Below are 26,474 nucleotides of genomic sequence, written 5' to 3' on the forward strand. Positions count from 1 at the left end.
GGAGCGGGGCTTACCCCGGCCCCTCAGGGCGCGTTGGGGGTGGCCTCGCTGCCTCTGACGCGCTGGAGCCGCCGCTGAGCGCGGCCTCCTGCCCGCGACCGCCGCGAGTGCTTTGGCCCAGTTAGCGTCGGTAAAATCAATATTATGGTTTTATCCTCCTCGGCTTCCCACATTCCGCTGGTAAACAACCGGCTCTGCTGGCTTTTGGGAGTGGGCAGGCCCTGGCACAGGGTGCCCAGAGCAGCTGTGGCTGCCCCTGGATCCCTGGAAGTGTCCGAGGCCAGGCTGGACTTCGGGGCTTGGAGCGGCCTGGGACAGTGGAAGTGGGTGGAACTGGATGGGCTTTAAGGTCCCTTCCCACCCAAACCACTCCGTGATTCTTTTGTGGTTCATTCAGGTCAGGTGAGATGCAGAAAATAAAAGTTACTACTTTCCATTTCTCGTGCTTGTTGTTGAAATGTGGAATGGTTCAGTCCCAGTATTACAGAAGGAACAAACCCCAACAGCACCAACTTAGATTTACAGAATTCAGATGATAACATTGTAAAACCTTAATTAAAATATTTAAACATTTAATTAAGAAATCTCCTACAAAAGCTATTAATAAGGTATCGTTTATTTATAGAGCATTATTATAATAAAGTATAAGAAAAGGTGTCAAAAACAGGAGAGCTTGGTTGGTGTTTACAGCCTGATGAAGTGCTTGTTTTGGTACAGCTCAGCGTAATAATTACAAATACACATCGAAATATAGTATATTATATAAATATAATATATTTATTATAATACACATCAAAATGTAGTATTAACACATATAATGAGCATTATAATAATTTGTCAGTGTAAATAATCACCTGCAGCGATTATTTCAGTCACTTCTGAGACAACACCCCTCTCTTACCCGATCACCTCTTCTACTTCTTCGCGGGTTTTCCACATTTAGTGCCAGCACTGACTGGAGCACTAACACACCAGGATGACAACACCACGCATCGAGAATATCCGCGATTCCCTGCGGACACCGGGATTTAAACTTCCCGGCGATGCCAGCTCGTTTTGTCAGGCTTCGGGCGCCGCCCACCGGGCAACTGGCGGAGCGCTTTGGGCGGCGCACCCGGAAGTGGCGGAGCGCTTTGGGCGGCGCACCCGGAAGTGGCGGGAGGTTCGGGTCGAGCATCTTCGTGATGGCGGCGGCACCGCTGCGCGTGTGAGTGGGACGGGACAGGGCGGGACACGGGATGAGGTTGCGGTGGGGCTGGGGTTGGGCTGTGCCGTGTCAGCCGCTCTTACCGCGCGGTGTCCCGTAGGCTGGCGTGTGGCGACGTGGAGGGGCGGCTGGAGGCGATCTTCGGGCGGGTCCGCGCCATCCAGGCCAAGAGCGGCCGCTTCGACGTAAGACTTGTGGGGCTTGTGGGGGGAGGTGGACGCGGTACCGTTCCTGCGGGGTTCCCGTTCCCGTCCCGGCACGGCCGAGGCCGGAGCCAGCCCGAGGTGGGGTTCCCGTGCGGAAGATGTGCCGGCGGTGCTCCGGCGGGTGTTGCTGTCCCGACCCTCCGCGGCAGCCCCCTCCTCTTTCTGCTCGGTGTGAGAAGGGGCTTGCAGCCCCCCAGCCCTCCCTGTCGAGCACCAGATGATTGGGAGGAGCTGTGATTTGCGCACAGAAGGCGGGAGTGCAGCTGGCTGTCCTTTTAAACCCGTTGATGTTGCGTTTAACGCAGATAAACACAGAGGAATCTTTTCACTGCAGCAAACCAAATGCTGCTGAAGTGCTGCAAGCAAAGCCTTTGTGCGTGTATTCTGTCTGTGGTGAAATGGCAACTCCTGCTTTATCCGGTGTTTTTAGATGCTTTTGTGTGTCGGGAATTTCTTTGGCTCTACTTCCGAGGCAGAATGGGCCGAGTACCGCACGGGGGCCAAGAAAGGTAAGGGAGGAGGGCGGCGTCACCCGGGGGCTGGGCACTGTGGTGTTAAAGCAGCTACACTCCAGCAGGGAGAGACCCCACACAGGAGGAAAAGATGGGTCTGGGTGGAACACCCCTGGCTTTAGGGCTGTGCACCACCTTGGAGTTAATCTATGGAGCTCCAGGCTGGGCACTCACTCTGCAGGAAGATTTCTTGTGCTGCTGCTCCCAGAGGGTGGTGGAGGGTGTGACTGGATGGGGTTTCCTGGTGTGATTCCTGGGCACTGTGGGCTGGGTGCTGGAATTAAAGCTCACTGAGTGCACGAGGTTTTCTCCCCCCAGCTCCAATCCCAACCTACGTGCTCGGTGCTAACAACCCGGACACCCTGAGCTACTTCCCAGATGTCAGTGGCTGTGAGTTAGCTGAGAACATCACTTACCTGGGTAAGGCTGCAGGGGAGTTGGGCTCAGCCTGTGCCTGCTGGGGCTCTCATGAACGTTCTCTCATCTTCCCACTTCAACACCTTCCTTTTTCTGGGAGTTGTCAGTGGCATTTTTTATCCTGTGGTTCAGACTGGTACAATCTCTGTAAGAAGAAAACCCTGCTGTCTTGATTTGGTTTTTTTTCCATTTCTCTGATACTGAACTTGCTGAGCAGAAGGAATAGTGGTTGCAAGAGCCTGTTCTCTGAAGTAATTTGTAAAAGAGTGGGATGTTACAACAGTCCTTTGAATTATTAGAAAGCAATTGAACACATTTCTATTTCTTTTGAAATAGAAATGTGTTCAATTTCATGAAAAAGTGCACAATTATTAGGGTTTGTCCCTTGCTTTATCTTCCTGCATGTCAGTACTTAGAAATAAGGTTGTGCAGCTGAAAGACACTTCTGTTTGTTGATCAAATAAAATAAAGAAAGAGAATGTTCTGAAATTTTTTACATTTTTATTCTTCTGTTAAAAGTACTTCCACTATTTTTTTTGCTTTATCTAAATTGATAGATTTCTAAATGTAATACTGCTTTTAAATAAGGATATATTTTTCTTCAGAATTGTTCATTTTCTAAATTCACAGCTCAGTGAATCAGCAGTAACTCCAAATCATTTCTGTAAGAATAAATTTGTATTCATTATCTTTGGTTTAGGAGAAGTTATTCTAAACTTCTTGCATTTACCTATGTGTAAGAAATCATGTGGTATAATATTGTCCTTCCACTCCTGCTTTTCCTTCGACTGAGCCTTCTTCTCTGTGATTCAAATATTCATTCAGTTTTATTCCAGGCTCTTCTACTCCAAAACTCTTTACCTTTCTATTTTTTCTCAATTTTCTTTATTTCAGAAATTATTTGTTCAGTCAATTCCCTTATTTGTTCTTCTTATAGCATGCCTGTCTTATCCCAGAGCGTGCTTGTCTCTGTAGGAGAAGGTTTGAATATGATTTTGCTGTGTGGCTTGTGGCTGTACTGCAGTAGCAGGGGTAATAAGTGAAGTGCAGCAAAGCTAAAAGGAAAAACAAGTTTCTTTCCAGAATTGCCACCAAGAGAAAACAGAGTAGAGGCACTTGGCTTGGATGTGTGATTGCTGTGGATGAGTTTTTGGGAAGCAAGGTGGCAGGGAGGAGGGGGAAGCCTGGGGCTTGCCTGAAGAGCTCCGCTGTGGGCAGGCTGGGGTTTGCGCTGGGGCACCGAGCGATGCCATCGCTCTGGGCACAGCAGATGAGCTGTCTGTGAGGATGGCTGCAGTGACAGCGAGCCAGCACTGCTGCTGCCCCATCCCAGGGGATTGTGGCATTCTCAGGGCTCTGTGTGTGTCTCTGCAGGCCGCAGGGGTGTGTACAGCGGCTGCTCGGGGCTGCAGATCGCCTACCTGAGCGGCACCGAGGCACAGCAGCAGCCAGCACCCGCTCACTGCTTCAGCACCAAGGACGTGGCTGAGCTGAAAACCTCTCTGCTGGCAACCCCAAACTTCAGAGGTGTGGATATACTGCTGACCTCCCCCTGGCCCAGAGACGTGGGCACTTTTGCCAACAGCGCGGTGAGTGTTCTGTTCCCGGGGTCTCACAAAGCGTTGCCTTTCTGCTTCTTCTCTGAGTGTGAGTTCTGTTCACCCTCTCCGAGTGCTTGAGATAGCTGGGAGTAAAAATAGGGAGAGCAGATGTGCTGGTTCTTCAGAGAAAACTGAAAGGAGGGGGGTTTGTGAGACTTCAGGGCATTTTATCTGTCCCTGCCACTTTTTAAGTGTGTTGGTGTTTATTTCCTTAAGTATCAATCAGACCCTCTCCAAGTGCTTGAGAAAAGTGGGAGTAAAAACAGGGAGAGCAGATGTGCTGGTTCTTCAGAGAACGACTGAAAGGAGAGGGGATTTGTGAGACTTCAGAGCATTTTATCTGACCCTGCCACTTTTTAAGTGTTTTGGTGTTTATTTCCTTAAGTATCAGTCAGGTAGTCTGATTCTTCCTCAGTATGGATTTTGAGGGTGTTGTTTCATTTGTGCCCAATTTTTTTTGTGTTAATGTTCCTCAGTAGACGTGATTTTCAGATGATATGAAACCTGTCTGGACAGCAAGGCCACACATGTGGCAGAAGAACTTTTTTTGCTTCCTCTCAGTTTTTTCCAACATCCAGAAAGAGTTACAATCCTCAGTTTAAATGCATGAGGAACCTTCCCTCACAGCATGATAACCAACCCTGCTGCCCTTGGCGGTTGTAGAGAACAATTTGTTGGGATGTTCTGGCTCAGAGAGAAAACTCAGATCTCAGAGGTTCCTATGGGCATTCTCTGTAGTTGTTTAATATGTCATTCTGTGTTTGACTTCCCTTGGCATGAATTTTCTGGGAATGTACTTACTCAAGTGTACAGAGAAGCATATTAAACCTTTCTTTTCCCTGCTCTTTGAGAGGTTTAAATAAAGCTTGGTTTGTGTTTTCTAGGGAGAAATAGATACCAAGAAGTGTGGCTCCAAGCTGGTATCAGATCTAGCTGCAAGTCTCAAACCAAGGTACCATTTTGCTGCTCTGGAGAAGGCCTATTATGAAAGACTTCCTTACAGGTTTGTAAAATCATGTGAAATCTCGTTTATTTTCAAGTAAGGGTTCAGTTTTTAAGGAACACGGGAGGATTGGTGTGCTGTCTGAGTATCTTCATGGCAGGCAGGGGTTCTCCCTCTGTCCTTTCAATACTTTATGTATTTTATGTGCCAGTACAGCCAGGTTTTGCTTCCTTACAGGAATCACATGGTGCTACAGGAGACCCCACAGCACGTCACCAGGTTTATTGCCCTTGCTGATGTTGGCAATACAAGCAAGAAAAAGGTACTGACACCCTTGAATCTTTCTTCTTTTCTCAAGTACAGTAATGGGGCAGTGAGAGCAGTTAGAGGACAGCATCAGGCACTTAAAAGCTTGGCAAAAGTGGAGGTATCTGTCTCACTTGAGGAATAGGTACCACCTGTTATGTCAGGAGGGTAGTAAGGGCTGCCTGTGGTGTTCTGAGGCACAAACCACTGAAAATAACAAACTTGTGGCATGAGGTTTTTAACCTGTCTCTCTTGTCCCCCTTAAGAAAGTAAGGAATATTGGTTGGTAGTTAAGGATGCACTGGTAACAAAAAAGGCCAGAAAGAAGGCCTGGAAATGGGCAGGGCTCAAGGATGCACTGCATAAACTCCTGGGTGGGACAGTGGTACAGGGGTGTGTTTTTCCATGCCCTGCCTTGGCACAAACACTGATGTGCTGAGGGGTGTGGAGCTGTTCTAGGGTGCCTTAGTTTGTAAGTGATCTCCTCAGGTGCAGCTGTGGCAGGAGCTGCCTGTCCCTGATTGCCTGTGTTTGTTGCAGTACCTCTATGCCTTCAGCATCGTGCCCATGAGCTCCATGGACCCTGCAGAGCTGGTGAAGCAGCCTCAGGACGTCACCGAAAATCCCTACCGGAAACTCAGGAAGGAGGCTCCCAAGAGCAAAGCCCCTCTCTCTGCAGAGGTACTGCCCTGTGCTCCTCCCCTTGGGCCTTCTGCTTCACTCTCTGTGCTCACAACACTGCTTGGCTTTCCCTTTGGGATATCTCTGTCCAAAACTCTGCCTGTGGGGACAGGCTGGGGGAGCTGGGGGTGTTCAGCCTGGAGAAGAGAACTTATTATGGCCTTTCACTTCTTAAAGAAGGACTCTGAGAAATAGGGGGACAAGAGTTTTTTCCTCTTCAGCATTAAAGCCTTCTAATGAGATAACTCAACCAAATGTTTTCAACCTCTGGCGAGTCTGTGACACGTTAACATCTCTGAGAAATAAAGCCATTCATTTGGCACTGGCTGGCAAATGAAAAGATTTGGATAATCCATAAAATCAGGCAATTCTGAATGTTCAGCATAAGGCTGAATAGGAGAGCATAATGATTTGGGGCAGCTCTCCCTGAAGTTTTTCCCTGACTGAAGCAGGTAAAGCCTGCTGCATTACTGAGAGGACAGGTTATTCTGTTCCAGGGTATTCAGAAGGTATTTCTTCCTGGAAAGGGTGCTCAGGCCTTGGCAAGGGCTGCCCAGGGAGTGCCCATCTCTGGAGGTGTCCCAGGAAGGGCTGGAGGTGGCACTCAGTGCTCTGGGCTGGGGACAAGGTGGGCACTGGGCACAGCTGGGACTCCATGGGCTGGCAGGGATTTTCCAGCCTCAGTGAATCTGTGATATTGATGCTTTTCAAAAGTGGTTCCCAGCTCTTAAGGAAAAATCAAATTCTTCTATATCCTGTCACTTTCTGTTGCAGTTCTAACCGAACATCCTGTTCACTTTTCATTTCCTAAACAGGAAGAACCAGCCTGCCAGTTTTTCTTTGACTTGAACAAGCATCAGGGAAGGAAACGTCCCTCAGATGGCAAAGAGAGAGGGGACTCCCAACCTAAGCAAGCCAAGAAACCCCGTAAGTGTGAGGATGATTTTTTCCTGAGCTCTTCTCTCGAGGCTTTGGATGGATCACATCACTCCAAGTTGTTCCTCCAGCTGTTGAGCTGTAGGTGTCAGCTGGCCAGAAAACTCTGTCACTGCCAGCTGCTGGGGGAATGCAGGGGGATGAAGGGCCCCTTGTTTCCAAGGGAAGATAGGCTTCAGCAGGTGATAGAAGGGTCAAGAGCATAGTTTCAAAGCTCTTTGGGTCTGTGGTGGTTGTGGTTGGGCTGATGGCATTTACCCTCTGAACCAGACACTTCCAAAAAGTTCAGCTCAGGTATCACAGTTTGGGTTTGAATCCAGGTGTCTTGGGTGTGATGGATGGGCCAGAACTGACAAGTGTGTTTGACAGCATCTGTCCATGTCTTTAATTTTACCTCGTTTTGATTTGTTTGCTTACATTTGCTGGTGTTTTCTTATTAGTGAGCTGCAACTGCTAACTCCTGGAACTACCAAACTCCTCCTTCATTCCAGGAGAATGGCAGTCAGCAGGGTCTGACTGCCACCACCTCCTTTCTTGCTAGAATGTCCCTGGCCAGAGCTGTGTCCTTCTGACACCTTCAGCACTTTATAAACTGGGAAGGGTGACTGGGAAATGCCAGGTTGTCTATGTTCTGACAAATATCCCTTATGCTAATCCTTGTTTTCTTTCCCAACAAAGCTCAGCCCACAGGGCCCTGCTGGTTCTGCCTGGCCAGCCCAGAGGTGGAGAAGCACTTGGTTGTCAGTATTGGCACACATGTAAGTAACTGCAGCATGGGCTTTGCTAGGTCAGAATCATGCTAAGACATGGCAAAACAAAATACCAATCTCCAATTTTAAATTTAAAACAAACTTATTTTGCAGCTGGCTCTTGGGTTTGCTTTCAGTTTCTTTGCATCTCCTCTATAAACACATAAACTCTTAAAAAGTGAAGTGTGGCCCAGTTTTGTTCCAGCAGCAGAGCTGGATTCCAGTGCCAGAACACTTTTTGCTGTGCCAGCCCTCTCTTAACATCTGGCAAAACTTTTCCAGCTGGAACCTGCTTTGGCAGCAGGATGCACCAGTGCCAGATCCCTCTGGGATGGCTGGTTACAGATTTGTTCTATAGAGATGAAAGGGTGTCTCCAGGATGTACTTCAAGATCTTGACCTTGAAGCTCAGTCCATCATTGTTTTATGCACTTTGCTCAGAGTTACTGCTTTTGTATAGCATAATCCACTTAGAGGGACAGGTTTCTCCACAGGTTTAGTTTAAATTTTTAAGTGGATTTTTGTGTCAGAATAAGAAATTCCTGCCTCAGTGGTGAAGTTCACTCAGCAGCTTCCCTGCACACAAGGCATTCTTCTGACATTCAAGATGGTTTTTTTTGTCCTTTGGCAGTCTCTTTGTCTCTTTCTCATTCCTCTAATGATTAATAAATTCAGTATAAAAATAAATTCAAATAAAATGGCTAATAAACAATCCCTAATAAGCAACACAGAAGACTCTCCTGTTCATGAGGCTGCTCATTCTGAGTAGTCAGAAAGTAAATTCCTACAGCACAGTGAGTAAGTGGTGTGTGTTGTTTCACTCTAGTGCTACCTTGCCCTGGCCAAAGGGGGTTTGTCACCTGACCATGTCCTGATCTTGCCAATTGGGCACTATCAGTCAGTGGTGGACTTGTCTTCAGAGGTGCTGGAAGAAGTCACCAAGTACAAGGCTGCCCTAAAGGAATTTTTCAGGAGCAAGGGGAAGAGATATGTCCTATTTGAAAGAAACTATAGGAGTCAGCATCTGCAGCTGCAGGTATGGTTTGGGTGTCACCCTGGGGGGAAGCATGAACTTGCACTGAATATAAACTCCAGATGAACTGAAAGAGCCATTTTGGGGTTTATCCTGGTGGTTGCTGTGTGTGGCAGCTCGGTAAGTGTATCAGAGCTGTATCAGAACTACCACAGAGATGAGAAGGGAGAGGGCTGTGCTGAGAACTTTCAAGCTTGGAGTTTTCAGCTCTCTGTCCACCTCCTACAGAAAAAAAAAGTCTCATGAGTTTAAGCCTGTAGAGATGGGTGCTCCCCTGTCTTGTGTGATGAGGCTGAGCTGTACTGAGGAGCCGCAAGCTCCAGTGATGGACTGATGGCTTTCTGCAAACGGATTGTCTAGTCTTCTTTTATGGAAATGTCCTCCCTCTCCAGGTCATTCCTGTCCCTCTGGATCTCTGCACTTCTGAAGACATCAAGGAGGCCTTCATCACACAAGCACAGGAGCAGCAGATTGAACTGTTAGAAATCCCAGAGCACTCGGATATTGCGCAAGTACGGGGCCAGATTTCACCTCTTCACTTCCCCCCTGTCCTGCCTGAGCTGCTGTTCTCCCCTGAGGTCACTCTGTGGGGTGGGGTCGAGCTGTTGGAGGCACAACCTCAGGGACTTGATCTGGGGATGTGCCAGGATTCTGCTCTGGGAGAAGTTCCCATGAACAGCATGATTTCTCAGCTGAGAAATGTGAGTGTGGCCTCGTCCTCCAGGAATGTGTTTTACTAGGCTGGGGTGACCTCCATGAGATTAGGAATGACCAGTCCTGCCTGCTTCTCAATTAGTCACTCACAGCAGAAATAAACCATAAAATATCATAGGTGATCCCAGCAGGAAGTGACCCACTGCTCCTTTCTCCTATGGAAGGTATTATTTGAGCTCAGGCACTGACCTCAGGCAGTTTGTGGGGTTATTTTCCCAAGTTTTCTCCCAGGAGAGAGGACCATGGCATGGGGACAGCTGGGTCCCCAGCCCTTGGACTGGCTGGGAAGAGGCTCTGCCTGTCCCCTGGTAGCTCTTCTCAGAAGGGTGATTAGGAAGGGGCTGCCCCGGAAGGATATTGGAAGGGGCTGCCCGGGGAGGTGGTACAGACTGGCATGGCAGTTAGTGCCACGGTCCAGTGAACGAGCTGCTGATGGGTCCTAGGTTGGACTTGATGGTGTCGGAGGTGTTTTCCAGTTGGTCTGATTGTGTGGTTCCCATGGCACAGGTGGCTCAGCCAGGGATGCCGTACTTCTACGTGGAGCTGGACACGGGGGAGAAGCTGTTCCACCGCATCCGCGGCCGCTTCCCGCTGCAGTTCGGCAGGTGCGTACAGACCCCGCCCCACCGTGGCGTCACTGTGACGTCACGATGACGCAGCGGTGACGCCACGGCGCTGTTGTTGCAGGGAGGTGCTGGCGAGCGAGGCGCTGCTGGCGCAGCCGCAGCGTGCGGACTGGCGGCAGTGCGCCGCCCAGCGGCCCGAGGAGGCGGCGCAGGCCCGCGCCTTCCGCCGCGACTTCGAGCCCTTCGACTTCTCCCTCCGCGACTGAGGCGGCGCTGCCGGCGGCGGCCCCGGGCGGGCGCGGGCGGCGCCGGGCGGTGACGCGGCAATAAAGGCGGAGTGCCGGAGCGAGCGGCCGAGCCATGGAGCGGGGCGGCCCCCCCGCGCCCGCCGCCGGCGAGCGGGCCCCCGCCGGGGCTGCGCTGCGCGGGCACCCGGCCGGCGGCTGCGGGCCCTGGGAGATGCGCGACCGCCTGGGCACCGGCGGCTTCGGCAACGTGTGCCTGTACCAGCACCAGGTGGGGCCGGGCCGGGCGGCGGGGAGGGCACGGCCGGGCCGGGGCGGCTGACGGCGCTGTGTCCCGCAGGACTCGGGCGACCGCGTGGCCATCAAGTCGTGCCGGCTGGAGCTCAGCGTCAAGAACAAGGACCGCTGGTGTCACGAGATCGACATCATGAAGAAGTGAGTGCGGCCGGCCGGCACGGCTCGGCTCGGCCCGGCACGGCGGCACCGGACAGGGACAGGGGTCGGTCCGTGGACTGGCCAGGGGAAGGGAGTGCGGGGAGTCAGCCCCGGACCGGCTGGGGAGATTTGACCGTGCTGTGGGGACAGCTGGTGCCAGCCTGGGAGTGGGAACAGCCGGGGCTCAGCCCCTTTGTCACCCGGCATACCTGTGCTGTTTTATCTCTCATCCCATGCCCCAGCTCCTGCCTTGGCCTGGGAGCTGGCGACCCCCAAACCCCCTGCCCTGTTGTGCTGCCTGGGGCTGTTCACTCATCCGAAATTCCTTCAATCTCGCCACCCTGTGGGTTGAGTTTTGATGTTGTGATTTGGGAACACCCACGTGTTCCCATACCCTGCGGTACTTTTGTTTTTGATTTAGCAACCAGGGGATCCTGGAATTGCTTTTTTTTCTGTTACGCTGCCAAATGTAAAGAATAAATTCTCCTTACGCTTCCTCGTGAGAAAGTCCATGCTCTGTGCTGCCCACCCTCCCTCTCCAGCAGGTGAAACAGGGCTGGACAGTTTTGGTCTCATGGATGTGGGGGCTGCCTCTGGGTGTTTGGGTCTCACAGAACTGCTCCTGAGAGAGAGTGATCCTGGAGCAGGAAATTCTCTGTCCCACTGGTGGGAGCAGGGATGTTCTGAGTTGTCCTCCCCGAGGACTGCAGTGACCCTGGTGTTCAGGGCTTTTCTGAGCTCGTGCTGTCGCTTTGTTACCCTCACCTGCTCACTGTGTACCATGACATGGGGGGAAGCCACTTGCAGGGAGCGTGAATTTGTAAGTCAAGGCTTGGTGCTGTCTGATTTGGTTGCTGAAAACAACCACTGAGTTATGAGCTGCTCTTGCATTGGTGTCCAGAGGCTTTGGAAAATGTAAAAAGAAATAATTTGCTTTCATTTCCTTCTGGATATGTCACTTATTCCCAAGAGTGCCATATATTATAGACAGTCAGGAGGCAGCTGTTTGAATTCAGCTGCAGAAGTTTAATTTTCCCTGTGAATGTGACTTTCACCTGCCTGGTGCAGTTACACAGGTGTTAGGGGGTTGTTGTGAAACACTTGGGCCAGGAGGAGTCTGTTCCTCCATACACATGCACACAGATATGTAATGACACTGCCAGGACTGTGCCAAGAATTCACAACTTGAGTCTGGATCCCCAGCATCAAAGTCCTGTACCTTGGCTTTGAGACATCATTTCTGCTCATCACTGGTTTGTGTATTCCCAAGGTGTGGAATTTATGCATTTGGGTACTGGTAGGTACCAGCTGACGAGTGAGCAAGGATTCCTGGATTCCACAAGCTGTCCCTGGAACATCAAATGTGGTTGCTGTTGTCTCATTCTCCCAAGAGAGTTTTCATGCAGCTCTCTGTGTGCTTAGGCTGAACCATCCCAACGTGGTGAGAGCCTGTGAAGTTCCTGAGGAGATGAACTTCCTGGTTAACGACGTTCCTCTCCTGGCCATGGAGTACTGCTCAGGGGGCGACCTCCGCAAGGTAACCCTGGCTTTGCTTCCAATAAAAACCAGATAACCCAAACTGGGCCTGTCAGTGCTGTTTCTCTCACTAGGGCTGCTCTGGGGAGCTTCTCTTTTTGGGTATGATGCCTTGAGAAGGCTGAGCTAGAACAGAGGCCAGACAGAGCTCTTGGGCCTGAGATTTGGATCAGTTCTCCTTGGTGCCCAGCTAGAGAAGGAATTGTTTTGTCTCCCTGCTCTGTGCAGAGAGCTCACCATCCCCTCATGTGAAGCTCAGAATTACTAAAGTAGCACAGAATGTGAAAAATAAAAAAGCTAAAACCTGAGGCATCAGGTACAGGTGTGAGGAAGTTAATGTAGAGTGGGGAAAAAAGCCCCGTGTGGGAAACAAGGCTTGTGTTTTTGAAACCAGAGGGCAAGCCAAGGGCAGATACTCTTTTATCCTGGTGTGTCCTTTCGTGGAGCTGCTTTAGCATTAGTGCAGCTGCTGACACCCAGCAGGTTTGGCTTTGCTGCTGTGTCTCCATCTGTTCAGAGTCTGACTGATTTGTATTCATGTGTATCTGGTGTTACCTTGCTCTCAGCACAGAGAATGAGCCTATTCCTGTTGGACTGGGGCCTCCAGGGATTCTGAAGCTTTTCTATTCCTGCTGAGCTGGGAACTGCCAATCTGCTCACTGGCAGCACCCAAAAATAAAGGAGCCTTTCAGTAGTTCCCCAGGCAGTGGCTTGGTGACCTGGTAGAGTTTGTGCTCCCTTTCCATTACAGCTGGATTCAGGAAGCAACAATTTCTAGAGGGGTGAAGTAGCAAATCCCTGTCAGGGTTTGCTTAGAAATCACCTCATGTGTATGATCAGGAAACTCATTTTTCTGTAGTTTTTGTTACTGGTGTTAAATAGCCCTGGGGAACGTGAGCAGCTGGTGAATGCAGTAATCCCCTCTCATTATATGGTTTTGAGTTGTTAGAACCAGTCCAAGAGACACTTTTAAGGTTTAAGTCACATTAAAAGAAGGGCATGTAAGAAAAAGCATTTGGGGGTTGCAGACACAGGCACCTGGCCACAGTCCCAGAGACATCTGGCTGTTGTGTTATTGCAGTAAAAGTTGGGAGACTCCCTGAAGGTAGATTAGAGACCCTGGCTTAGAAGTTAGCTCTACTTGCAATGCACCATTTAGTCACTTCATTTCTGATTAATCTTTAGGTGTGGCATAGATGCTGAAACAATTTAGGAAGCAACACGCTTCATTAACCATCTGATGTTCTGTACTGCTTTAAAAAAAAATAATATTTTTTATTTCTGATTGTGTTCTTTAAATCTTTGTCTTGTTTGACATTATTTGTGTTTCATTTCATTATTAACTTCTCCTTGTGAATCCATCATGAGGGCTGAAGCACCTCAATCATCTCTAAAAGTCAGAAATTTTATTGACAGCTCATTAAGACAGTGCTGAGGGGAAGCCTCCCTTGCCTGCAGCTCTGTGGCCCTGTTTTTGTCTCCTCCTCTTTTCCTTCTGAATTTTCATTTTGTTTGAGTTGTTTTCTTCTTGGCCATGATTTTATTGCATGAAATCAACTGCCCCATTTAGCTGGAGTGTCCTTGAGCTGTGCTGTTAGCTGGGTAATTTCAGCAGGGGATGGAAAATGTTGGTTTTGGCTGTTGACTGTTGCAAGTGTGGGTCTGAACATCTTTTGCTCTTTTCTAGTTGCTCAACAAACCAGAAAACTGCTGTGGGCTGAAGGAAAGTCAAATCCTTTCTCTGCTTAGTGACATTGGTATGTAGTTAATGCTTTCTTTTTGTTTGTTTTTTGTTTGTTTGTTTTTTTAAGTGTAGTGGCATTTTCCCTTTTCAGCTGACCATGAAAAGGGAACTAAAATGAACAGGGTGTTAAAAAAATCAGGCCCTTGGAAAGTACCTGGTTTTTTGGACATCATGGGAAGGAACAGCTGTCTGCTAAAGGGCAATGTCTGGGTTTCTCTAGGAAAGAGGTTTTCCAGGAAAGCTCTTTGTTTTCTTAATTCTCCTAGAGATAACCTGCCACTGCTTGTAGGAAGAGCTAGTTTTGGCATGAGAAAATATTTCAGTGTATTGGCCTGGACTTTCAGTGCTCAAAAGGGCTTCCAGCTGAATTTCTGAAATAAAAAGCAACTCTGTTTGCTTTATCCTTGTTCCCCTTCCAGAATATTTGTTGGTTTTTTTTTTTTTCATAATAAGTTGAGTGTCTTTGGCATGTTTCTGCAAAGATGTGAAAATGCAGTGGAGAAGAAGCACAAGTTTGGAAGCTGTTAAATGTAGAAATGAGTGGTGGTAAATCATGGAAGGCTGGGAATTTGCCCCCCCAGTATTAGGTTTTTATCAGATTTAGATTTAATCAGTGTGGATTTTATTTTCTGTTAAATCAAACACGTGTCTTCCAGGCTCTGGTATCCAATATTTGCATGAGAACAGAATTATACACAGAGATTTAAAGCCTGAAAATATTGTTCTTCAGGATGAAGGTGGGAAGGTAAGTCAGGTGATTAATGTGTTTCCATTGTCATTTCTGGAAGTTGTCACATTGGACTGGACTGAAAACTGAACTGTGCATTTACTAAAAGCTTTAACACTGTTAGTGAAGCTTTGCCATGGACTTTCTCCAGAATTTCCACTCTGGCTTTCCTCTTGAGAGTATTCTGTGGCTGTTACTGAGCAGATTTTGGGTTGTTTGGTGTTTTTTTCCCCTCAGCATTTACTCTTCTGATGAACTGTTTAAATTGTTTGCAGATTGTTCACAAAATAATAGACCTGGGATATGCAAAGGATCTGGATCAAGGAAGTTTATGCACTTCATTTGTTGGAACATTGCAATATCTGGTAAGACTTTTTTTAGTGTCACCAGCACTGAGGCAGGGCATCTGCCCTCGGCTTGGCACTGCCAAGGGCTGAAACCTCCAAAAATGGAGATCCTGGGGACCTGTCCCAAGGGTGTCCCCTCTCAGGGAGCCACACCTGGATACAGCTTTGTCTCTGCAGAAATGCAAGGAAACACCACAGTCAAAGTGTCTTCTTATGATCGTTTTTAGGCTCCAGAACTCTTTGAGAACAAATCCTACTCAGTTACTGTTGATTACTGGAGCTTTGGGACAATGGTGTTTGAATGCATTGCAGGATTTAGACCTTTCTTACATAATCTGCAGCCATTTGCCTGGTAAGACACTTATTCTGGAAGAGGTGCTTGGAAGTGCTTATACTTAAACCTATGCTGAAAGACTTTGACCTGCATATGGAGGTTTCTGCTTGTCTTGCTATGCCTGGAGTGTTTGTTTGCTTGGTTTTTAAAAGAGTGGTTCTGAAACAGAAAAAATAGGAAATTTGGGTTTCTGTTAGAACAAGAGAAGAGGTAAATCTTTCCAGAGGCAGTTTATTGGAAGGGCTCCTCTCTTTCACGTGGGGATGTTCTGGGTTGTTTGAAAATGGCATCTTTGTCCCAAAAGAAATCTTTGTTTTCTAAACCTGCTGGACACTGGCCCCTTTTTGCTGCCTTCAGTTTCTCCTTTACAAAACTAACACTGCTCAGCATATACACAAAGGATTTTATTTCCCAGGCATGAAAAGATCAAGAAGAAGGACCCAAAGCACATCTTTGCCTCCGAGGAGATGAACGGGGAGGTTCGCTTCAGCACCCACCTGCCGCAGCCTCACAGCCTCTGCAGGTACGTGTGTCCTCATCACATTTGGGGGGACACTTCTGGCCTTCTAAACTGAGGGCTCTTCCTCCTTTATCCAAGCTTGAGAGCTCCTCCTCCTCTCTCCAGGGTGTTTCAAGCTCCTGGCAAGCAGCTGTTTGCTGTTAAGGCATAGCCTGTAGCTCTTTTTTGGGTACTTTGGGCTCTCTGGTGCCCGTTGTCCACAAAGATGGTCAGAGCCTGTTGAATGGAGCACACAAGGAGAGGCCCAGGAAGCTGGGTTGCTTCAGCCTGCTGAAGGACTCCCCTTTCTTACAGCCCTTCTGCTTTAGTTTGATTGTAGAACCCATGGAAAACTGGTTGCAGCTGATGCTGAACTGGGATCCACAGCAGAGGGGTGGAGGTTCAGATCCTGAGACCAGTCGTCCGAGGTGTTTCCTGATCATGGATCACGTACTGAATCTGAAGGTGAGTGGGGGCTCTTCCTGGCTGTAAAGGCCTTCTGAAAGCATCCCAGAGGACAGAGAGTGTTCAGTGGAGCAAAGCTGTAATCCTGGCATCATCCAGCTTCCAAGAAGAAGAACAAGAGCAATTCCTGGCTCAGGAGGAATTGTTCTTCCTGGTATCAGCAAGTGAGTGCATGCTCAGCATGCCCAGTACATACTGTAAGACAAAACATCTCCTGCAATAGTAATCTCTAGCTTTACATATGGAGTAGAAGGATGACCCTGTATTACTGTTTGTTATCTTGGAAAGGGCTCACCAGGATCAAATAAGGTTTAATATTTGCTAATAACAGTTTTCCTAGACTTCACTCTTGATGCTGTGACCTCTGGGTGTATTCATATGCTATGGTAGTAATGCCTGGAGTAGAACAGAGGTGCAGTTTAGTAGAACAGATTTTTCCTCTTCAAATAGTTACTTGAGCTTTACTGGAGTCAGACTAGCCAAGGCAAGCCTGTGTAGAAAGAGAAGGATAATTTTGTCTCAGTTCTTTTGATGTAATTATGCTGCAGCAGGGTTTGTGACGGGTCTTAATGTGTTGGATCGTCAGTTTCTCTGACATTAAAAGTTACAGGCCCAGGCTTTGAGTTTTTTATGTGGGGCTTTACTCCTGATTATTGTGGTTATTAAAACCAAATTATGCTCTCATTCTGCTCTGTGCTCCATCCCAGACTTGTGTGCCTTTGTCTTTGATATCCAAGGATTTGTAATCTACTTGTCCTCTTTTTACAGATAGTTCACATCCTAAACATGACCTCTGCCAAGATTGTGTCCTTCCTTTTGCATCCTGAGGAAAGCCTTCATTCCCTTCAGAATCGTATTGAGTTTGAGACTGGAATAAGCACAGGAAATCAGGAGCTGCTGTTGGAAACAGGGATTTGCCTGGACCCTCGGAAACCTGCTTCCCAGTGTGTTATTGATGGCGTGGTAAGGAGGAGTCTGTTCATGTCTTCCATGTTCTCAGAGAATTTAAAATCTTAGGGAAGATAAATGGCCTAAATCTTCTCCCACGGGAGACAGTTTGCTCTTTATATGTAGTAACTGGAAAGATCTTGCATTACCCAATATAAGCAGGTTTCTGTCGTTGTACTCTGCCTAAATATTTAATTAATTGCTAGCAAAGTGTTCTGTTTTCCTGTAGAATCTATCAAAGTAAGTTTTTACAGGCACTTGGTAAGAGAGACTACACACAACAATTAGTTCATGATGTACTGGGTTAGTAGAAACTGCTTGGGGTTTCTCTTGCTTATATTCTCTTTTCTTTTCTTCCCCAGAGAGGCTGGGACAGCTACATGGTCTACTTGTTTGATAAAAGCAAAACTGTCTATGATGGCCCCTTTGCTTCTCGGAGTCTGTCTGACTGTGTCAACTACATTGGTGAGTGTGCTGGAGAAGTGCTGTCCTCATGCAAAAAGAAATGAAATCTGCTTTATAAACCCCTGTGTGTTGTCTTGAAGGGCTCTGTCTGATTCAAAGAGAGCCATGTAAGGACCTGAAGCAGCCTAACACCTTGTCCTGATGACAGAGCCCTGGCATCACCAGTTTGGGCTTTTAGGCTGTGTATGGAAGCTGCTTCTCTGCTTGCTGCTTGTCTCCTGAGATTACAGCAGTCACTGCACAACCTAATAGATCTCTCTGAAAGTTTATTTATTATAAATCTGTATCTGTATAAATGACCCTGTGTACCTCTGTGAAAGAAAAGTAGTGTCAGGGAGCAGGAGATGTCTGCTGGGATACTGCATGTAAAGAAAATGCCTTGTGACAGTTCAGTAACTTAATTTTCTTTGGCCAGTCTCCACTGGTTTTCCTCACCTTCTAGTATCACTCAGGTTTTTCTATGTTCTGGGCTGTTTTGTTGTGGTGAATCTCATAGCATGACACCATTGTACTGAATCCCTTGGAGCAAATGCTTTTTACACCATGTTTATTGATACCCCAGTGTACTGACAGCTCCCATCTCTGCGGGGGAACACACCTGCATCTTTTCCCCTTAAACATCTACATCAGGAAATCTGAGAGGAAACCTACAAAAGGTTTGAAGACATTTTCAGATGAAACAGATCAGGACAGTGACCAGTATCAATGGATTAAATGGAGCAACTAAATTTGCTACCTTGGGCTTTAGAGTTTTTTGGCCAAAACCCCCCACAGGGGTTTACCTTCTCAGTCACAGGTTGTCACATACCTGGGGAGCTGTGACATGAAAAGCTCATACATGCTTCAGCAGCATCTCCTAGAAATTGAGCAGAATTTCCCTGGCTTTCTAGGCATGTGAAGCAGGAATTAGGAATGTTGTCACTGCACTGTGTTTCTCCTGTGTTCAGTGCAGGACAGCAAAATCCAGCTGCCGATCCCGCAGCTGCGCAAGGTGTGGGCAGAAGCGGTTCACTATGTCATTGGGCTGAAGGAGGATTACAGCAGGCTCTTCCAGGGACAGAGAGCTGCCATGTGAGTTGTCACCCTTGCAGAGGGAGCAGTGCTATGCCAGCACAGGGTCTGTTTGCCTGGAATCATCCATCTCGGGGAGTTTTGGTTCCCTGAAGTTTTACAGCCCTCTGCTGTTCTGTGCCTTTGCATTATAAAACATATTTGGGCTGGGAGCTTATTCCACTCCAGGAATTGTGCTGGGTAATGCCTGACATTGATCATAACGAAAAAGCACTTGAATATGCTCAGAGTCTCACAGCGTGGCTGAGGTTGATGGGTGTGGGAAATGGATTTGGAGAAAATTTTCAAAGTTTAACAGAAGGCTCACATAGTATGTATCTGTATGCAAACTTTGAGATAAGAAAAGCTGACTTAGAAATGCCATGGAACAGGACAGACGTTGTTGAGAGAGAAATGGAACCAGAAACAAATTTCAAAGGATGGCCTTGCAAAAAAGACTGGATACTTTAGATAAATAGAGCTATGAAAGATGCATTGTAGTAGGAGCCATGAGGGGTAATTTTAGATGAGTGGCTTTAAGGTATTTACTGCAAAAGCTGATAGGCCAAGAAACACTTATAATGTAATTAGAAAATAGCTTCTGACTGTGATGGTGTGAATTATAACATCTGTATTGTCTCACCCTTCACATGAAACTGAAAATGGAGTAAAAGTTTTTAAAACACCTCTTAGTTGCCCCATCTCTGGGGCAGAAGAGAGCATAATCTGACAGATGGGGACTTCTGGAAGTCCTCCAGCCCAATCCATGCTCAAAAAGGACCACATGCAGGCAGCTCTCAAATATTTCTGAGGGTGGAGACTCCACAACCTCTCTGGGCATCTGGTGCCAGTGCTCAATCCCCCGGAGAGTAACAGAATTTCCTCTTTTTGAAGTCCAGGTGGGCTTTCCAGCTAATGTGTGCTGTCCTTGTTCCATCTGTTAGGCTCAGCCTCCTTCGGTACAACGCCAACCTGATCAAAATGAAGAACAACATGGTGTCAGCATCCCAGCAGCTGAAAGCAAAGCTGGAATTCTTCCACCAGAGCATTCGCCTCGACCTGGAGAGATACAGTGACCAGATGGCTTATGGCATATGTAGGTAGTGGGGAATACTTGTCTGGGTGTCTCCTGTGATCCTGTAAAGGAGCTCAGCATCTTTATGGGTGCATTTTAGCTAGGGGAGATGCAGGAGAAGAGTTTGGCAGGAGGATAAAAACCAGAATGCTTTTGGAGACCTTCAGTAGGAGTAATGAGACAGGTGATCAGCTGTTCTCCACTGAGAATAGAAAACAGGAGCATTAATAGTACTGGTGATGTAAATATTTGCTATTTATTAATTCAGAGTCTGATTCTTTAGTAGTTTTGACTGGGCAAGACCTGCTGCACTTGCTGACAGTGCTACCAAGCTGCTGTGCTTGTTATCAGGAGAAGCCATTTGTCAGGATGAGAGATGGGTTTAAAGAGCACTAGCTACAGTTTCATGTCTCAGAAGCAAATAGTGTTGAGGAGAGAATAGCAAGATTTACATGTAGTTTGAATATATATGGCTAAAAAATGCAGCCTGAGTCAAAAATGATGACTGGGCTGAAGGAGGATGATGGAAAATGGAAAGACAATGTGAGCTGGGTCTGGACAGTCTGTGTTCAATCAAAAATGGCAGTTGTTGAGCTTAATGGTGGAGTTTGAAGATCAGAGTTGTTTTAGGCCAGTGATTGCAAGCAGTGCGATCCTACCCAAGGGTTTGTGTATGAGTTAAAGTTGAGCACAGAGTTGCAGCTTTGCTGTCTCTGTGATCTCTGTGTCATGGCTCCTGCTGGGAGATTCAGCATCATGTTCCTTGTGTTCAGATTACACCAATAGAGGTAAAATCCAGGTCTTTATTTTTGTGTCTTAATGTCTTTTTATAAATTAACACCTCTTTTTTCTTAAGCTTCAGAGAAGATGCTCAAAGCCTGGAAGGAAATGGAAGAGAAAGCCTCTCAGTGTGCACAGGTAGGGGATGTTGAAGAAGCTGTATTATCTCTGTGTGAAGGAGATTGTGACAGGAATTTAATGTGTCATATGTGCCACATCCTGCCTGCTGTGAGAATGGGAATACCGTTGCAGGTGCCTTAAAAAAGACACAGTGTCCTGTCACCAAGTTGTTTGAATGGATTTGAACAAAAAAAAACAAAAGTCACCAGACTCAGCTCTCTAAAAAGGAAAGTGGAATTCAGAGACGTGTTACTTGTTGCCCAAAAGAAATGATGTTGCTATGGATCAGGAGTCTTCCTGGCTGCATTTGCTGCACACAGAAATTCCCATTGCTGAAGCTGAAAACCAATTACTTGCTGTGCAGCAATTTCAAAATTGCAGGATTTTACTGAGGAGTACAGACATGAATCACTGGCATGCTGCAAATCAGTTTTAAATGAGAGTCATCTCTTTTTTATTATCTAAAGAATGGGTAAAAAGGTGGCTGCTCTAGCAGAGTAATTGAATTGAATTGTCTTTGTCTTTTTCCAGACAAGCAGGAACCTCACCCAAATACTTACTTGGCAGACCATCAGAATTATGTTCTGTTATTCCACCTGCCCTGCCCCTTTATCAGGAATGGAAAAGCTTTATACACAGGGATATATCAGTCTGTCTAGGAGGCAATCCAGAGACACAGAGAGATGATTTATGAAGAAACTGATTTTTCTCAGCCAATGTTGGTGGTCAGAGGTTTGGTTGTAGGTGACACCATGCACTGAGAACAGAAACCTCAATTATTGTAGCAGCGCTGTGCCAAAGAGCTTTTTTGTCTCCTAAACTCTGCAGGCAGTCAGCCCATAATAAACAAGTGTTCTGGGGGTCTTTATCTCCTTGATAGCTCTCCTTGAGTCTGATGTGTGCCCACATTTCCCCTCAGGCTGAAGATATTGGCTACCTGGATGAGCAGATCATGGCTCTGCACACGGAGATCGTGGAGCTGCAGAAGAGCCCGTACGCCCGGCGCCAGGGAGAGGTCATGGAGAGCTTGTAAGCCCTGGGCTTCTCATTTGCACTCCATGTAATTGGGTCTGGTGTATTTCTGTGTCTCAGGGGATTTTTCCTCTCTGTAGCTGGCTCCCTCAGCGATTTTGAAGTGCTGACCACAAGTGCAGAGTAGTGTATGGTTGATTTGACATAATTTTGTTTGTGAAAGGAAAGATCCCACCACTTCCCTGTCACTGAACTATGAAACCTCATCTTACAAGAGCCAGGACTAAGATAAATCTTGGTCTCAGCTGGGGACTTCCTTTTGTGTTGGACAGGAGTGACTTTCTTACTGTTGAGTGAGGAAAACTACGTGATCATTGTAAAACCCTGTTACATACCTTCAGTATTTTCAGATCAAGGGTAAATGTCTCTTGGATATTTGGAAAGCTTTTGGGGTTTTTTTGAAAGTATTAAAATATGAAAGAGCTATTAAATAGTATTTCTGATCTTGAGAAGACATAGGAAGCAGTTACTGGGCTGCTGCTGAGAGCACAAGTGGCAATTCTAAAAGAAAGGAGTTGAACAGCCATTAAATCTGTTAATAAGAGCTCTTCAGAACAGCTCTGACTGTTCAGGGAGAAATTGTGCCTGCTCCTGGCATGTTCTCCCCCCTCCCTCTTTGCAAAGTTTGGTTTTCATCCTGTGTAGTTGCAGCAGAACTGGTGCACAGGGGAGGAAGTGGTGCAGAGGAGAAGCCACCTCCTGCAGCAGCAGCTCAGACTAATCAGGATCGTGCCTCCTTAAACATTATTTTTAAGCAATTCCACCACTGCAGGCCAGGATCAGGGCTGGGAAACTGCTTCTTGTTTCTGACAGACTGGGATTTAGAACAGGAGGGATTTTGTTCAAGGCTGGAAGTTTTCAGTGTGGCTAGTTTTGAAATACTTGAAAGAAGAAATGTTTATTTAATGGGAAGAAGAGAAGCACAGTCGTCTTGCTTGTGATGCAGCTGTCTCTTTCCATTTACAGAATATCACTGAAATTCAGACAAAAAGTGCAGAGCAGGAGCAGAACAAGAATTTCTCAGGCAGTTGTGCAGTCAGAGTTTCAAAAATGAAATCAGATAAAGAAGGATGCAGGGGAAATAAAACACAGCTGAGCCATGGGAAGATTTGAAACAGAAAATAAGCTCCCTTTGGTGTGGTTTTCTGAGAAGAAATTGCATAATTGGAGAAAAAGAGAGGCAGCTTTGGGGAAAGTGATGGATTCCATCTCAGAAGGAGTATCCCTGTGTTCCAAAGGCCATGGCTGAGTCCCAGCTGTAGGAGAAGGTCCAGGGTCTGAGTTCAGAAAGGCATCCCTTCACTGCAGTGCTTTTTTTTTTTGGGTCACCTTGTTGCTGATACCTGCCTGAATCATATTCTTCTTTTTAAAGGGAACAGAGAGCCATAGACCTGTACAAGCAATTAAAAGCACGACCTCCAGGTATGGAAGAAGATGATTTCAAGACTCTTTCACACTTTTGCCCCATGGTTAATTGTTCTGAACTGAAACCAGGGAATGCTGTTAGGGTTTACTAACGTGGTGGTTGCTGGCCCTTCCAGATCATGCCTACAGTGACAGCACAGACATGGTGAAGATCATTGTGCAGACAGTGCAGAGCCAGGACCGAGTCCTCAAGGAGCTCTTTGGCCACCTCAGGTACTTTATGCAGACAAAAAACCCAAACACATCCAGCTTGGAGCTTTGTAGTAGGAAAGGATAGGGAAAACCATGGAGGTCAGAGCCCAAAAAGCTCCATTCACATTTCTCATAGCATTAATTCTGCTCCTCTGTGTTGAGTTTCCACTTAATTTTTAAAAACATGACTGTTAGCATCCAAGAGTTCACTTTAAAATTAGGCAAATTCTGCCAGATGGAAGTTGGAATTCAAATCTTCAAAGGAAAAAAATTTAAAAAAAAAATCCTTCAAAATTCAAAGGAAAAGAAATTACTTCAAATTCAAAGGAAAAAAGTAGCAGTGTTACAGAATTGAGAAGATACCATGGTGATTTGTACATTAATTTTTCAAGTATCCCTATTTTCCATTTTTCTTGAATCCCTTGAAGGTGGGGCTGTTGGTTTTGCCAGAATGTGCTGGGAAGTGACTTTGTGTTTGGTTTTTATTCCAGCAAGCTCTTGGGCTGCAAGCAGAAGATCATTGACCTGCTCCCTGAGATTGAAGTGGCTCTAAATAACATCAAGGAAGCTGACAACTCAGTGATGCAGATGCAGGGAAAGAGACAAAGGGAGATCTGGCATTTGCTGAAAATTGCTTGTGTGAGTAGCAGTTGGGTTATTTGTTTGCACTTTTCCAGTGCATAAGCCAGGAAGTAAAAAGAGGTAACTGCCACACCATGGTTGTATTTTTTTTCCTACAGAGAAGTGCAGTCTGAGATGGTAAAAGGAGAAGCTAAATAGGTGCTTTCCTAGTTGAAGTGTTTTAAAGAGTTCTCTGCTTTTTTTGCATAATTACAGTGCCTGAAGTCATCTCCTGGTTCCCACATCTGTGTCTGCATTACCAACAGTGCTCATGTGCAATCCCAACTCTTCCCTAGGTATCATTGGAGCCTAAATTCTCCTGAATTTCTTTTTGCAGACTCAGAGCTCCTCTCGATCCCTGGTCAGCTCTAGCCTGGAAGGGACAGCCTCAACTCCAGCAGCCACGTGGCACCCCCAGAGCTCCTCAGGGCACTCAGCTCCTCACCCTCTGTCCTCGCTGGCAGCTCCTGAAGATGGGTATGTGTTGTATTTTTGGGGTGTCCCAGTGAAGGCAGGAATGAGGAATCTGACTCCATGTTCTCAGAAGGATAATTTATTATTTTATGATACTATATTATGTCAAAGAATGCTATACTAAACTATACTAAAGAACACAGAAAGGATACAGACAGAAGGCTAAAAAGATGATAATGAAAACTCATGGCTCTTGCCAGAGTCCCAGTACAGCTTGGCACTGATTGGCCAATAAGTCAAAACAATTCACATGAAATCAATGGAATAATCACCTTTTGGATAAACAATCTCCAAACACATTCCAAAGCAGCAAAACACAGGAGAAGCAAATGAGATAAGAATTGTTTTCCTTTTCTCTGAGGCTTCTCAGCTTCCCAGGAGAAAATCCTGGGCGAAGGGATTTTATCAGAGAATGTGAATGTGACAGGTACGAGCTGCAGGGAGCTCAGTGTCTCAGGGGCTTTATCCTTCCCAGAGCAGTTCCAGGACTTGGTGTGTCACTAATGCTCTAAAGAATCAGGGATTTGGTGAACTCTCTGTTCAGAGATTTCTGCTCTCTGTTTCTGAGCCAGTTCCAGGTGCTGCATGCCCTGCTGAAGGACTTTGCCATCCATTTTTTGCATGTTCTGTTGTTCTTCCTTGGGGCTGGATGTGGTTCTTAAGGCCCCTCTCCCTCAGTCCATGCTGAGCTGTCTGGAGCTGAGGGGGTTTTGCTCTTTGCTTCATTAACAGTTCTAATTATGTTCTATCAGTATGAAGCCATTCCCCTTTGTCCTGCCACCTCCAGGCAGGTGTTTGTGTCCCCTACCACTGCACAAACTACATAAAATTAATTGCACAAGCTTTCATAAAATTAAATTAGAAATCACTTTTTTGGGCTGTTTTTGTTTTTCTTTTTTGTTTTTCCTCCCCTCAGTGCAGCACCTTTTGATGGGGGTGTTACTTTTGGTGCTGCTTGAAATCCATCACCTTAGGGTTATTTTTTCTTCCTGCAGGGAAAATTTTGCTGACATGATCCGGGAGAATGTGAATTACCTGGAGCTCTTCAGCAGCATTCTGCAGGAGGTGAGGCAGGAGCAGAACAGCATGATGGTAAGTGCTGGTGCATCTGCCAGGACCTGGCTTCCAGGGGACACCCAAGGGTGCCCTGGGCACGTAGAGAACTCCTTGAATAGGAAGAAGGTGCTCCAAGCCTCATCCAGCCTGGCCTTGGACACTTCCAGGGATTCAGGGTCAGCCACAGCTGCTCTGGGCAGCCTGTGCCAGTGTGCATGGATTCATGTTTCTTCCCAAAATGCCACCTAGCCCTGCCCTCTGGTGGTGGCAAGCCATTCCCCCTTGTCCTGGCACTCCAGGCCCATCGAAATAGTCTCTTTCCATCTTTCCTGTAGCCCCTTCAGGCCCTGCAAGGCCACAGTGAGGTCACCCTGAAGCTTCTCCTCCAGGTGAACAATCCCAGCTGTCCCAGCCTTTGCTCAGAGGAGAGAGGAGGCACTCATCTTTGGGAAATCCCAAACTGGAGTGGACCCACAGGGCTCCTGTGCTGTGCTGCACTGTGTTAACTCCTGGGAGCATCCTTGCTAAGGGCAATTTCTGATTTTTCATCAACCCAGACACATCCAGCAGCCAGACCCTGCCCTCGGTTGTTTTTTTTTGTTTGGTTTTTTTTTTTTTTGTTTTGTTTTGTTTTTGGTTTTTTTTTTTTTTTTTTTTTTTTTGCAGAGTTTTGACTGGAGCTGGCTGAAGTAGCGTCAGGAGCCGAGATGCTGCATGACCCAAGTGCCTTCTGTGTGCTGAGGGCCGCCTTCCCTGTGGGACACTGCAGTGTTTATTGACATCACCGGTGTTTACTGACATTACCATGTCACCCACCGGCTTCCCCCAGGGAGCGGCCTGGGCCCGGCCCGTGGAGCCTCCTCAGGGCGGGGGGCGCGGGCAGGGCCCGCCGCTGCCGTGCGCCTCCTGAATGTATAGCGCGTGTATATATAATAAACTCTGTGGTGACACCCACCCACGCTCTGAGGCCTGCTTGCTGCCGTGCCGCCATCGCCATCACGCCGTTGCCTGGCAACACCGGGGGGTTGTGGTGA

General features: G+C 47.1%; 2 protein-coding genes across 2 annotated transcripts; both read left to right on the top strand.

Moving 5' to 3' along the window:
* Positions 1 to 946: 946 nt before the first annotated feature.
* Positions 947 to 10,225, top strand: CWF19L1 (CWF19 like cell cycle control factor 1). Its single transcript, XM_059851038.1, has 14 exons — positions 947 to 1,207; positions 1,308 to 1,392; positions 1,844 to 1,922; positions 2,244 to 2,345; positions 3,717 to 3,931; positions 4,828 to 4,946; positions 5,124 to 5,208; positions 5,733 to 5,873; positions 6,689 to 6,800; positions 7,488 to 7,567; positions 8,384 to 8,593; positions 8,983 to 9,102; positions 9,812 to 9,909; positions 9,992 to 10,225. Exons 1-14 carry the CDS (start codon positions 1,044 to 1,046, stop codon positions 10,134 to 10,136), a joined length of 1,755 nt encoding a protein of 584 aa, XP_059707021.1. The 5' UTR covers positions 947 to 1,043; the 3' UTR covers positions 10,137 to 10,225.
* CHUK (component of inhibitor of nuclear factor kappa B kinase complex) lies at positions 10,216 to 26,394 on the top strand. The gene is made up of 21 exons (XM_059851032.1): positions 10,216 to 10,386; positions 10,456 to 10,550; positions 11,973 to 12,087; positions 13,774 to 13,843; positions 14,487 to 14,575; positions 14,833 to 14,922; positions 15,132 to 15,256; positions 15,654 to 15,761; positions 16,067 to 16,202; positions 16,971 to 17,165; positions 17,513 to 17,615; positions 18,563 to 18,686; positions 19,610 to 19,761; positions 20,597 to 20,658; positions 21,560 to 21,669; positions 23,045 to 23,094; positions 23,214 to 23,310; positions 23,781 to 23,928; positions 24,248 to 24,387; positions 25,380 to 25,476; positions 26,107 to 26,394. The coding sequence occupies exons 1-21, from the start codon at positions 10,231 to 10,233 to the stop codon at positions 26,131 to 26,133; spliced, it is 2,289 nt and encodes a 762-aa protein (XP_059707015.1). The 5' UTR covers positions 10,216 to 10,230; the 3' UTR covers positions 26,134 to 26,394.
* Positions 26,395 to 26,474: the final 80 nt, after the last annotated feature.

This window comes from Haemorhous mexicanus, chromosome 7, assembly GCF_027477595.1.
Source record: "Haemorhous mexicanus isolate bHaeMex1 chromosome 7, bHaeMex1.pri, whole genome shotgun sequence".
NCBI classification, from domain to species: domain Eukaryota; kingdom Metazoa; phylum Chordata; class Aves; order Passeriformes; family Fringillidae; genus Haemorhous; species Haemorhous mexicanus.

Bases quoted from the DNA above. Each gene is read 5' to 3' on its own strand.
- CHUK (XM_059851032.1), top strand. From the start codon at position 10,231: ATGGAGCGGGGCGGCCCCCCCGCGCCCGCCGCCGGCGAGCGGGCCCCC. The intron at 15,257-15,653 runs GTAAGACACTTA...TTTATTTCCCAG, and splicing joins AATCTGCAGCCATTTGCCTG to GCATGAAAAGATCAAGAAGA. The intron at 19,762-20,596 runs GTAGGTAGTGGG...TTTTTTCTTAAG, and splicing joins CCAGATGGCTTATGGCATAT to CTTCAGAGAAGATGCTCAAA.
- CWF19L1 (XM_059851038.1), top strand. From the start codon at position 1,044: ATGCCAGCTCGTTTTGTCAGGCTTCGGGCGCCGCCCACCGGGCAACTG. The intron at 3,932-4,827 runs GTGAGTGTTCTG...TGTGTTTTCTAG, and splicing joins GCACTTTTGCCAACAGCGCG to GGAGAAATAGATACCAAGAA. The intron at 9,103-9,811 runs GTACGGGGCCAG...CCCATGGCACAG, and splicing joins AGCACTCGGATATTGCGCAA to GTGGCTCAGCCAGGGATGCC.